Source organism: Leptodactylus fuscus, chromosome 5, assembly GCF_031893055.1.
Source record: "Leptodactylus fuscus isolate aLepFus1 chromosome 5, aLepFus1.hap2, whole genome shotgun sequence".
Taxonomy (NCBI): domain Eukaryota; kingdom Metazoa; phylum Chordata; class Amphibia; order Anura; family Leptodactylidae; genus Leptodactylus; species Leptodactylus fuscus.
The window spans coordinates 106,251,037-106,265,500 of record NC_134269.1 but is presented as its reverse complement, the minus strand read 5'-3'; the positions used below and the strand labels follow the sequence as shown (position 1 = coordinate 106,265,500).

The 14,464-nt window shown below is 40.1% G+C and overlaps 1 protein-coding gene across 3 annotated transcripts in view; it reads left to right on the top strand.

The window, feature by feature from the left end:
- SFMBT2 (Scm like with four mbt domains 2) overlaps nucleotides 1–14,464 on the top strand; it is a 148,940-nt gene that overhangs the window by 97,135 nt on the left and 37,341 nt on the right. For all 3 annotated transcript variants that reach the window (XM_075273943.1, XM_075273944.1, XM_075273942.1), the window contains 3 exons: nucleotides 842–924; nucleotides 10,019–10,145; nucleotides 14,183–14,296. In XM_075273943.1, the coding sequence (XP_075130044.1) occupies nucleotides 842–924; nucleotides 10,019–10,145; nucleotides 14,183–14,296 (324 nt within the window). The remainder of the gene's footprint in view (nucleotides 1–841; nucleotides 925–10,018; nucleotides 10,146–14,182; nucleotides 14,297–14,464) is intronic.

The following is a 14,464-nucleotide window of genomic DNA, read 5'->3' as shown; positions in this document are numbered from 1 at the left end:
TTCATATCAAGTACACCCTAGTCACTAGAAGTTTCAACCAAGTACCCCCAAGGTTAGGCTGCCTCCCAAAATCACAACATCCACATGCGGCTGCATTCAGAGGCTATTGATTATATCATGATGCAGGTAAATACTTCTATGCCATCATTGGCCAACACATGTGGCTGGAATGGGGGGTAAAATGGAAGTCACATTAGATTAAAAAATACTTGACAACTGTTTTCACAAAGAAAACTACTACTACAACTGCCCCCAGCCTTGTCAACCAAATACTGTACCACCAGGCTTCAGCCATAATAGTCACCACCAACATGACACAATAAACTTCACCAGTCATACAAAACAAACACTACAGTGCAGCACCATTGATGGCGACATTTAACCCCCTCCTATACTGGCAAAGGTGCTTAGCCCCTGCCCACCACACTCCAGTGGCAGTACTTAACTGCTGCCCACCCATGCCTACTGGCAGAAGCAGTTGTTATCCTCTTTCCACTGGCAGCAGCATTTAACCCCATCTCACACCACTGACATTAGCATTTAACCCTATTCCTCCCCACTACTACCAACATTTAACCTCTCCCTCACTGGAATCAGAGCTTAACCCCTTCCCACCTCTCCCACCACTAGCACCAGCAATCATTTCACAGGTCTCCACCACTTGCAGAACCACCCCATGAACTGTACAGGAGATTCTTGTTGTGTGAATGAGCTCTTCTAGATATGAGATCTTAAAGACTTATAGAAATGTGAGATTATATGGTCTCCTGACAAGGATATGTTCAACTGACCTAATATATAATGTGTTGTAAACGCATTTCCTCATATTTTGTACAAACAGGTTATCCAGAGCAGGACTTTGACTGGGCGGATTACCAGAAACAGTGTGGAGCAGAAGCAGCACCTCATACATCCTTCAGAAACGTAAGATTCCATTAAACTTGGCTAATCCTAGCCTTGATGAGAGAAGCTTGTAAAAGCAGATACACGAGATTCAGAATACAAAACATTCTAAGTAATATATTCAGCTTAGCATTTATGCAAATCTACAGATTCCTTCTAAAATCTCCCTTCTGGGTGGAGCTATTTATTTACGCCCTAATCTTTGTCATGAAATATAACCTCAATATCTTGGATGTGATGAATGAATGTTAATGCAAAAATGTATTCACAATAATTCACTGACATAAATATGCCCTGCGATGAGAAAATGTGTGTAAAAATCTGTGGATAGGGATGTATTGCCAGCTATAATATACTCTATGTACTCCAGCTCCCATAAACATGATCTCTTGGACCATCTGTTAGGGAATTATCAGGCAGGTTAAAATCCAGCATGTCCAGTATATGTGTCCATAGTTAAGCTGCCCACTGCTACCTTAATGGTCAACCATTATATAATGTGCATGGCTATCATGTTTCTCTACCTTCAGTATTGAATAAAATCCTCTAATTTGTGATCCTGGTAGATACATATAGATATACAGTTATAGTACAAATTATTCAGTCCAGTTGGTGTCATAAAGAATTCTGTTCATTGTGATTTTAATAACTTATTTCTAAGACATAGAATTCCTCCTACTTAGTTCTTAAACAGGAATCTAAGGAATGTTCTTCATGCTGGCAGCCAAACTGGTTTTGTCACTGATAAAGAGCAACATTATAAGGGACAATTACATATTTGTGTTATAACACCTCAATAACTTCTTTAAGTGTAAGCGAAGTGGATGTGCCAAGTCAGCAAATACTATATGTAGATATACAGCGACATATATTTCTAAGAATTATTAAATGAAAGAAATTTTTGAGAGAAGTCCTCAGTAGTTGATACCTTTTTTAATGGCTAACTTAAGTTAGCCATTAAAAAAGGTATCAACTACTGAGGACTTCTCTCAAAAATTTCTTTCATTTCATATCCACTGGCTAACACGGTACAAGGATATTTTTTCTTTTAAGAATTATTAGGGATGAATATGTGTTGTAAACTTTCTGTGTGGAATCTTATCTAGATTCTGGATTCAATGGGTTTATACATGGTAAATAGAGATGAGCGAACAGTGTTCTATCGAACACATGTTCGATCGGATATCAGGGTGTTCGCCATGTTCGAATCGAATCGAACACCACGTGGTAAAGTGCGCCAAAATTCGATTCCCCTCCCACCTTCCCTGGCGCCTTTTTTGCACCAATAACAGCGCAGGGGAGGTGGGACAGGAACTACGACACCGGGGGCATTGAAAAAAATTGGAAAAAGTCATTGGCTGCCGAAATCAGGTGACCTCCATTTTAGACGAATAGTGGATTTCAAATCCGGGTCATATGAGAATGTGAACTTTGTGACTATGAGACAGGGATAGCTGTACAGGCAGGGATAGCTAGGGATAACCTTTATTTAGGGGGGAATGTTATTAAAAATAACTTTTTGGGGCTCTATCGGGTGTGTAATTGTGATTTTTGTGAGATAAACTTTTTCCCATAGGGATGCATTGGCCAGCGCTGATTGGCCGAATTCCGTACTCTGGCCAATCAGTGCTGGCCAATGCATTCTATTAGCTTGATGAAGCAGAGTGTGCACAAGGGTTCAAGCGCACCCTCGGCTCTGATGTAGCAGAGCCGAGGCTGCACAAGGGTTCAAGCGCACCCTCGGCTCTGATGTAGGAGAGCCGAGGGTGCACTTGAACCCTTGTGCACCCTCAGCTCTGCTACATCAGAGCCGAGGGTGCGCTTGAACCCTTGTGCACACTCTGCTTCATCAAGCTAATAGAATGCATTGGCCAGCGCTGATTGGCCAATGTATTCTATTAGCCTGATGAAGTAGAGCTGAATGTGTGTGCTAAGCACACACATTCAGCTCTACTTCATCGGGCTAATAGAATGCATTGGCCAGCGCTGATTGGCCAGAGTACGGAACTCGACCAATCAGCGCTGGCTCTGCTGGAGGAGGCGGAGTCTAAGATCGCTCCACACCAGTCTCCATTCAGGTCCGACCTTAGACTCCGCCTCCTCCGGCAGAGCCAGCGCTGATTCGCCGAAGGCTGGCCAATGCATTCCTATGCGAATGCAGACTTAGCAGTGCTGAGTCAGTTTTGCTCAACTACACATCTGATGCACACTCGGCACTGCTACATCAGATGTAGCAATCTGATGTAGCAGAGCCGAGGGTGCACTAGAACCCCTGTGCAAACTCAGTTCACGCTAATAGAATGCATTGGCCAGCGCTGATTGGCCAATGCATTCTATTAGCCCGATGAAGTAGAGCTGAATGTGTGTGCTAAGCACACTCATTCAGCACTGCTTCATCACGCCAATACAATGCATTAGCCAGTGCTGATTGGCCAGAGTACGGAATTCGGCCAATCAGCGCTGGCCAATGCATTCTATTAGCCCGATGAAGTAGAGCTGAATGTGTGTGCTAAGCACACACATTCAGCACTGCTTCATCACGCCAATTCAATGCATTAGCCAGTGCTGATTGGCCAGAGTACGGAATTCGGCCAATCAGCGCTGGCTCTGCTGGAGGAGGCGGAGTCTAAGGTCGGACCTGAATGGAGACTGGTGTGGAGCGATCTTAGACTCCGCCTCCTCCAGCAGAGCCAGCGCTGATTGGCCGAATTCCGTACTCTGGCCAATCAGCACTGGCTAATGCATTGTATTGGCGTGATGAAGCAGTGCTGAATGTGTGTGCTTAGCACACACATTCAGCTCTACTTCATCGGGCTAATAGAATGCATTGGCCAGCGCTGATTGGCCAGAGTACGGAATTCGGCCAATCAGCGCTGGCTCTGCTGGAGGAGGCGGAGTCTAAGATCGCTCCACACCAGTCTCCATTCAGGTCCGACCTTAGACTCCGCCTCCTCCAGCAGAGCCAGCGCTGATTGGCCGAATTCCGTACTCTGGCCAATCAGCACTGGCTAATGCATTGTATTGGCGTGATGAAGCAGTGCTGAATGTGTGTGCTTAGCACACACATTCAGCTCTACTTCATCGGGCTAATAGAATGCATTGGCCAGCGCTGATTGGCCAGAGTACGGAATTCGGCCAATCAGCGCTGGCTCTGCTGGAGGAGGCGGAGTCTAAGATCGCTCCACACCAGTCTCCATTCAGGTCCGACCTTAGACTCCGCCTCCTCCAGCAGAGCCAGCGCTGATTGGCCGAATTCCGTACTCTGGCCAATCAGCACTGGCTAATGCATTGTATTGGCGTGATGAAGCAGTGCTGAATGTGTGTGCTTAGCACACACATTCAGCTCTACTTCATCGGGCTAATAGAATGCATTGGCCAGCGCTGATTGGCCGAATTCCGTACTCTGGCCAATCAGCACTGGCTAATGCATTGTATTGGCGTGATGAAGCAGTGCTGAATGAGTGTGCTTAGCACACACATTCAGCTCTACTTCATCGGGCTAATAGAATGCATTGGCCAATCAGCGCTGGCCAATGCATTCTATTAGCGTGAACTGAGTTTGCACAGGGGTTCTAGTGCACCCTCGGCTCTGCTACATCAGATTGCTACATCTGATGTAGCAGTGCCGAGTGTGCATCAGATGTGTAGTTGAGCAAAACTGACTCAGCACTGCTAAGTCTGCATTCGCATAGGAATGCATTGGCCAGCCTTCGGCCAATCAGCGCTGGCTCTGCCGGAGGAGGCGGAGTCTAAGGTCGGACCTGAATGGAGACTGGTGTGGAGCTATCTTAGACTCCGCCTCCTCCAGCAGAGCCAGCGCTGATTGGTCGAGTTCCGTACTCTGGCCAATCAGCACTGGCCAATGCATTTCTATGGGGAAAAGTTAGCTTGCGAAAATCGCAAACTGACAGGGATTTCCATGAAATAAAGTGACTTTTATGCCCCCAGACATGCTTCCCCTGCTGTCCCAGTGTCATTCCAGGGTGTTGGTATCATTTCCTGGGGTGTGATAGTGGACTTGGTGACCCTCCAGACACGAATTTGGGTTTCCCCCTTAACGAGTTTATGTTCCCCATAGACTATAATGGGGTTCGAAACCCATTCGAACACTCGAACAGTGAGCGGCTGTTCGAATCGAATTTCGAACCTCGAACATTTTAGTGTTCGCTCATCTCTAATGGTAAAGAATATATTTTAGGTTCAAGTATACTAATTTTTATAAACAACAGCTGAGGCATATATAGAAACCTATGTGTGGGTATATAACCATAGCAACAAAACAAGTCAACCACACAATTGTACAAAAATATAAAAGATAACTTTTATTAAATACTACTAAAATAGTATAACAACATGACACATGTAAATAATACAGGGATTACAGAGGGGTAGACAAGACTACATGTACTAATATGTTAACATAAGGATATGGAATGGATGGCTCCATGAACATGACTATATATCAGGCAAACATACCATGAGGTTTAAACAGCTCAATACTGAGACAAATAGTGTAAAAACACCTCCACTGTCATGTATGTACTGACCACAGGTAAGTGACATGCCCACACAGAATAAACAAAGTATTGCCACCATACATACCCCCCCCCAAAAAAAAAATAATAAAATAATAATAATATTAGTATATTGATTTATATGTGTACCTTCTTAAGGTTGCAGTATTTTATCCCCATGGATAGGTTAGGTTGTAGTATTTTATCCCCATGGATAGGATAGATTCCAGTATTTTATCCCCATGGATAGGATAGGATGCAGCATTTTATCCCCATGGATAGGTTAGGTTGCAGTATTTTATCCCCATGGATAGGATAGGTTGCAGTATTTTATCCCCATGGATAGGATAGATTCCAGTATTTTATCCCCATGGATAGGATAGGTTGCAGTATTTTATTCCCATGGATAGGATAGGTTGCAGTATTTTATCCACATGGATAAGATAGGTTGCAGTATTTTATTCCCATGGATAGGATAGGTTGCAGTATTTTATCCACATGGATAGGATAGGTTGCAGTATTTTATTCCCATGGATAGGATAGGATGTAGTATTTTATCCCCATGGATAGGATAGATTCCAGTATTTTATCCCCATGGATAGGACAGGTTCCAGTATTTTATCCCCATGGATAGGATAGGTTGCAGTATTTTATCCCCATGGATAGCATAGGTTGCAGTATTTTATTCCCATGGATAGGTTAGGTTGCAGTATTTTATCCCCATGGATAGCATAGGTTGCAGTATTTTATCCCCATGGATAGGATAGGATGCAGTATTTTATCCCCATGGATAGGATAGATTCCAGTATTTTATCCCCATGGATAGGACAGGTTCCAGTATTTTATCCCCATGGATAGGATAAGTTGCAGTATTTTATCCCCATGGATAGGATAGGTTGCAGTATTTTATCCACATGTCTGATCATTTTGTGATTCCTCTTATATTACCAGAGGTTCATGTTTAGCACAATATCCTCTAGTGGGAGTATAGGAAAATACTTGCAGAAAACCCTAGTAAACAAAAAACCGCACATGAATTTCTTTGCCCTAATTACAATATGACTAACCAGAAAGTCCCGACAACAAGTAAGACATGTCAGATATGGGTTATCATTAGACAACTGTTCCACTTGGGAAAATGTGCAGAGTCTACACATATTGACCTTAGCTAGCCATGGGAGCCGCGTCATCTAGCCATGTAGTCATCATGCTAAGCCATACCCTGTGAAGCTGGCAGTTAGGTAGCGTATGAGGCTGAGATCTGACAGTGAGGGACATATCGGTCATGTTGCACAGGCTGTGATATAGCACAATGAGTGCATGACTAGATGAAGCTGCCCTCTACTCTCCATAACTAGTTAAGGTAAAACTGCATAACTTAAGCTTATTGAGGGGAAGATCATTACCTGGTGCTAAGACCTGTTTAGGGTGAAAAAAAAACATCTAACAGGTTCCTTTTAAAGACAAAGCAATATTTTTAAATCCATAAATCACAGCTACATTTCAATGGTTAACAGCCTACTTAGAGACCATATAGACTTCTGCTTCAGATTCCCCTTCATTTCAATGCTTAACTTGGTTATTCTTGTTTTCATCTATGATTATCTTAACATCACATAACATGCTTTACATAACCCCTATATAGTTACGGAATGAATTCTTACTGAATTTCCTCATGCCATTTTGTATTAGAACAATGTTCCATATACCAGTAATCTTTTTACAGGTATATACACTTAGAGACTTCTGGTTTGTACATGTTATAGATGTGACATAGGCCCTGTCGTGTGACATGTAGGTACTAGGGGGTGCTAATAAATACACACTGTGCAAATAGAATAATGCAATAATCTTATACTATGACACAATGGTATTTCCTAATATATGATGCACACCCCAAGTCCTAAATAGGATAAGAATAGATGTTTTGGTGAAGAACACTTTTAGTGTTAAAAAATAAAGTATGACTCCAACATAGGCAACTAGCCTATACATAAACAGGATGTCAGAGCTGCATATATCTAAAACATCTCAGATGCCCAGATTGCAGTGACGCAGTGCCTATAAATGAAAGCTGAACCGACATGTCTATGACATCTCCTATAAACTTGTGAGAACAGTTGTGCTGTTGGAATATTGATAAGTTGGTCCCATTTAGGAGACAATCTTGATGCTTGGCGTGTTACTCCACGCTCAGTTCTTGTGTCTATGTAAGTTCCAAATAATATCTTTATATTATCTGATATTACCCATCTGAAAAAATCTGGCACTTTTATAAACTATAGGAAGTTGTGAATGTCAAGAGAAATAGTTCCCTCATAAGGTATGTTGACACGTTACAGATATATGATGGATTTTTTGCCACTAAATTGGATACAGAAAATCTTCTGCTTTTATAGTATTATGAAAAGAGGATGAGATATTATAGAATCTCACCCACACACTTAGAAAAAATCGATCGCATAAATTGTCTTGTAGTCTGGATTTTAAATCTGCAGCATTGCCAGTGAATGTTGCTATTTATCACAGATTTTATTTTACTTATTGCAATGCACCAAAATTCTGTACCCCTAACTAGCAGAATCTACAGCTTGCTAGTTCTGTGGGGGCGTGCACTTATCACTGAGACATCCCCTCCCTATGGTGACTGTACAGGGGATGTGTATGGAGGGCTTCACAAAGTAGAATCTAATTCACTACTAAGTACACAATCTCATTCACAACAATGTAATATTTGGTCATTGCAATTTGTACTTAGCAAAATGATAATGGCTGTGAATAATCCATTAAAGGGCTTAAGAAGGTACACATATAAATCAATATACTGGCAATATACGTGCAAATATCTTAGAAAATGTACAATATTCACACACCTATTGTACAATAGGTGTATAATGGAACAAATTGGAACACAGATGTCAATTTTTTACTTAATAGACCTTTATAGTTGTTTTTAGTAGTTAAATGCAAGAAGGTTATTTCTATTAGTACATAGTGAAAGTCATTTCTGAGAGGAAAACATGGAGAACAATAGATACCATGATGATTCATTCCACAAATACGTATATTTCAGCCTAACAAGCTTAATATAGTGCTGTGATGTTTAGAGAGATATTCTAGCCACATATATCAGATAAACCTGCTGAAGGCTGAAACAAACAATCATATTCCCCATGATATAATAATTCCAAAGCATTTTTTCGTAGAACATGGTATTTTACAATCTAACTATGCTCCCTCCTAGAAATGTATGAATAAATTGACAAGTATGGGTTACCAGTTAGGAGCAAAGGGTGTTCCTACACTGTTCGATCAATGGCGGGTTGTGTAGTGATACATCCCCTTCACAAGTACAATGGTAGGGGGGAACAGTACAGCCCAGAGTTCTAGGAAAAGATGATTTAGGATCCAAGTCCCTACTCCATACACTCAGTGAGAGGCAGGAACAGCTATCAATACAGAAGGAAGGGAAAGAATAAAGAGATGCAGGATTTCACAGAAAGGAGCCAACCTTTGTTAACAAAGTATAGTATAAAATTTATTAATGACACAAATACTGCCAGAAGACCAAAAGTTGTCTGAAAGTTTAGTTACGCTTTAATTCAAATGTGAGACTGAATTATCATTTTTTATTACTTGTCTTGCTGACAACTACTATTTTACCAATATATATGAATTATTTAGCAAATAATACAGTGTTGAAAATTATATTCTCACAGTAATGCACATGACCATATCACAGCTCCATGTAGGAACCAAATATTTAGCACCAAGAACAAGATCTAATCTGAAATAAAGGCAGTTGAAAAAGCTTTCCTGATCTAGAATGTGATCTGGGCCTGTCCTTAGCAGTAAATATGTGTGTCCTGGATGGATCTGTAATACAATCATGTTCTTGTGTGAATGTCTGCTTGCATTGCTCATTATCAAAGGGAATTTCTGATCCTTAGGGTTTGTCATACTGGTGACTTGTCGACAGGATAGGCCACCAATTTTTGAGCTCCTAAATTTGGACCATGCACCAATTAGCTGATATGGCTATTTTCTTGAATAGGAACAGAACTGCCTGGGGGCAGCCAGATCACCTGATTTGTATGTGGTCTAGGTTTTGGAACCCCACAAATACCAATGACATCCCATAAAATGTTTGAGGGCCATAAAAGAAGATTAAAGTGCAATAATGTAAGCCAACAATGATAGAAACTGTGTCAGAACAATATGATACCTATGTACTGTACATATCTCACCTACCCTATTATCAGTGAGATATCTGAGTTTACTTCACCTGCTGCTCCACTTCAGGGATGTCACAGAGGTCTCTAGAGTGACTTAAGCAGTAAACACCATCCCTTCCTTTACAGTGTGCACACACAAATACTGTTATCATATTTGACAAAGCTTGTGTTACAATGCATTGTCCTATAGAATAAACCTATAGAATTAAACTACATAAAAACTAGACATAATACCTCTCTACAACATTTTAAAAGAATACAATATAACTTCTGTATCAAAAGCCAGTGTTCTCGTATTATTATAGGCATTCCACTTGGCATTAATATATGAACTATTTCCTTAAATCATCTGTATTTGTCTTTCAGACATCAAATTCTCGTGGGTTTACAAAAAACATGAAACTGGAGGCAGTCAACCCAAGTAACCCATCTGAAATTTGTGTTGCATCTGTGACCAAAGTAAAAGGAAGATTACTTTGGATTCATCTTGAAGGTATCTATGTTTCTATGTACAATTCTGGAGTATTACATTTAATGTACACTATATGGATAAACGTTTTGGGATGACTACACATTACAATTACAGGGCATTTTATAATATCCTGTTAGAAATCCATGGGCGTCAATATGAGGTTGACTTTTATATCCCCAGTAAAGTTTCCACTCTTCTGCGAAGGCTTTCTAAAAGATTTTGTGGGGTGTTTGTGGGAATTTTGGACCATTCATCCAGAAGAACCCATTCATCCAATGAAACATCTGTTCTAGTTCAGCCCAAAGGCTTTCTGTTGGGTTGAGGTCAAGACTGTCTGCATGCCAATCCAGTTCTTCCACTCCGGACTCACCCAACCATGTTTTTATAGACATGTTGTGTTTTTCAAAATGTAGTTCTCCGCAGCATTTTTTTTTTCTGCAATGTGTGCATGGAATAAGCTACAATCTCATTCTCTTTTCTGATACTGTAAACACTGTGTATTTTCCACTGCGTTTCCTAAGGCTAAGGACCAAAGTTGTGGAAAGACATAATTTTTCTTGCTGTGGCAATGCAGCAGAAAAAAAACACTGCGTTTTATAGTATAAGCAAAGTGAACGAGATTCTGGTTAATCTCATCAACACATTGCGGGAAAATAAATGCTGCAGAAACCGGTTTTTGAAAAACACAGTAATTTTACCTGTGGAAATGCTTTTACTTCCCTAAACATTTAATAAGGGAAGAAAAACCGCAGCAAAAGTACAATAAAAAATACTGACTGTTTCAGCTGTGTTTTTTCTGCAGCATTTTTTTTAGGCTAAGGCCCAATGTCGTGGCCTGCAGACAAAAAGCTCTGCAGAAAAAACTTCACAGAAATGTATTTTTTCCCACTGCGCTTTTCACAGAAAGTCCGCAGAGTTTTCTTCTACTGACTTTCTGTTTTAATTATACTTATACGGGAACCGCCAATGTTTCCACAGGTATAATTGACATGCTGCAGTTATTTCTACAGGAATGTCGCTGGCATTTCCATAGATATAATGGATATGCTGTGATTTTCAAAACCTAAACAGTTTTGGATTTTTTTCCACAAAGTGGGCATGGGATTTGCATGGATCCCATCCACTTTACAAGTACTGTAAAACGCCGCGATTCCACCGCAGCCAAATCGTGGTGTTTCCGGCCCGTGGGGCCCTGGCCTAAAGGAGTATTCTCAGAGTACAATATTGATGGCCCGTTTGCAGTATAGGCTATTAATATCAGATCAGTGGCAGTTCAATTCCTCAGCAACTGCCTGAAGCAACCGTGATGCTAGTCAATGCTGTGACTTCATCATAGTTTACATTGTTCCATATATCTGTACCAGAGCCACTACTAAAAATATGGTGTACAGATCAGTGCAAACAATACAGAAACTGCAGCGATTAACCCCAGCACCTTGGCCCCTTGAAACATTTGCCCAATTGGAGTACCAGTGGTTAGAGCCACATAGATCTGATGGCCTATGCTATGGCCTATACTTTATTATACATACGGCTCATACATAATTCATAAATTATACTGGTCAACTTTTTCTTTATGTAATTGTGTAGATGCAAGGTACAAGGCATTTCAAATGTTCTTGTACATATTTATGTAAGCCTTCCAATTTCTTGGTGGGGATGAACATCTTTTAAAGACAAGTCAGTGAAAAGCCATTGGTTACATTTTATATAATCTTCTCTATGGAATTCATTAATTGTATCCACTGGAGAAAGCCAAGTTTTTTTTTCCTTTTGTTGTTATGACTAGGCATTTTGTTATATAAATAGCAGCTTGGAAACAGAAATCAGAATCAGAAAACACAACCAAGCAAAATTGTAATATATTTAATAAGGGGTTCTTGAAACCAGACACTGAATTTTCAAAGCCTGTTGCCTAGCCAAGTGCTGAGTATCATGTACAATCGGATTCCTCTCTGTTTGGGATTTCTGAAAGGATTGGTTGGGATAAGACTGGAATTTAGTAGGAGCCAGTAATGACATTAGTACTTGTGCAGAGCGGCACAGCCGGCGTTACAACTCTCTCAAAGCACTAGTTAGCTAACTGCCAGGAGAATCAGCAACAAATTACATGTGTGATACTGAACGCTATAGCTGACACATCCAACAAATTAAAATAGAAAGGAAAAGGATGTTGTGGTTTGAGCTTCTTGCACATTTCTTAGTGGTCTAACAAGCACCTGCATCTACCGCAAATCATAAAGAGGTCAAAACAGGAAGAGATTTTTTTTCTTTTTCAGAAATATGAAAGGAAGGCTAGTATTGGATGTGCTGCTTAATAAATACACTGTGTACTGACCCATATAGTTATCTGTACAAAAGACCACTGTTTTTTGTCTACTTCATTTTATATAGGGCGATGAATAAAATGTAACATATGTCCAAGTCGTGATAAATTCTTATACTTATCAAGATGTGCTACTTATTTATATGTAGGGTTTATTGACCTGCTCCTATAAATGTCATGTTGTCAAACCCTACTACAACATGTTTGTTTGCCATAAGTCTATAGGAGTGCTACTCTACAGAAATGCATAAAACACACCTCAATGTACCTTGTTACTGTATCATACAGTGTTGGTCATATTTTTCCTTTTTAATTTTCTACTTCCACTTTATTTCCCTTTGTTATCCCCTTGTTCTTTGATAACAATGTTTTAGCACTCTAGGAAGACTGTCCTGTTTATTATAAATGATACCTAAAATAATAGTGTAGTATTCTTTACCTAGGTCAGACTAAATTGTACCCAAGCATTTAGCTCTCACGATCATTCAGCTGACTGCTATTCCTACCTACATACATGCTTGGTTTGGCCTAGTAGTGTTCTTAATAGAGAGTAAGCAACTTAGAGACACTTGACATATCTCTCAAGATGAAAAGGATGAGGCATATTGAAATACAGCATGTCTAACCCTTTTTTCACCAGTATCTGCGACCTCTACCATCAGAGAAGAGTTGGGACTCCTCCATAAATATTAGAAGGTTGTGTGTCCCAACTCTCAATGTATTTGTTGGTTTTAGCTGACATTGATTTAATGTGCATGGCCACCTATAGGTCCTTGTATCATGAGTTAGTTAGCCAGGATCTGTTTCTTATTCCACTGCCTTCTCAGCTTCTCTCTGCTCCATTCTACTACAATTGATCAATTGTTCATTCTACGGTTACTTGTGGCATATGCACTACATTACATCTCCGTTCTTTCCTAATTCCTATTCTCAGGTCACCGTTACAGTCATCTTAACTATATTGACTCACAATTGTTGTGTAGAAAGAGCAGCAATTTTATAAACATATTATACAAAGGTAATATTTTATTAGAATGGGCTAGAGGTGATGCTCCCATTGCATTCATCTTTATTCATGACAATGCTGTAATGTTGGAGAACAAAAGTATGTTTTCCCATGTGATGTGATGGTTATTTCCATATATTCATACACAGAATACTTTCCTACAGCTGTGGCTGTTGTGGTTTGTAACAATAGGAGGTAGGAGGTCTGTTGGGTCTAGAGAAATATCTTTTGCCAGGATAACCACTGGGCAATCTCTGGGGTATTCCCACCATGGGAGACTCTTTCTAGAGCTGGTGCAGGAGGCATTTGTTAGATGAAGTTAGCAATGGGAAAGAATGAATCAAACCATTTTTTGCCTTTTGTAGAAATAGGAAGCATAACACTTTTCTGAAATATGAATATAAGAATGATTTGTAAGAACTATGAAAGGTATTTTTTTTAGTTTTGAGCTTTGCATTAAAACCTGAGGGCATTAGTTTATGGTTTCTTGCAGCGAATTCTGGCCATGTACATAGATGATTTATCATTTGGTCTAACTACCTTACATATTTTGCTCTTCACAAAATACATATCCTTTTAGTGAAGAAATTTATGAGGAAAACCATCTAAAACCTTTATTTGCCCAATGAGAACCCCCGTTTTAAAGTCCCAAAACTGTAACCACATCTGACAATCTGCCATGCACATATTCAATGCAATTCTTAATCAGTTCTTCCCACATTTCAGGTCTGGTGAAGCCAATTCCAGAGTATATTCTTGATGTGGAGTCCATGAATATTTTCCCTGTTGGATGGTGTGAAGCAAACTCATATCCACTTAACACACCACAAAGAGCAGTGGGTAAGTATTGCACATCTAAAAGAAATGTCTCTGTACTTGTCCTTACCATATTGAGGATATTATGTAGCCCTCCACCAGGGTTACAATGAAGTAAGAGTATTTTGGATCCTATATAGCCTGCCTTGTTGTCTCCTCTTTAGAACAGCATCAACAAATCTCTTGAGGAAT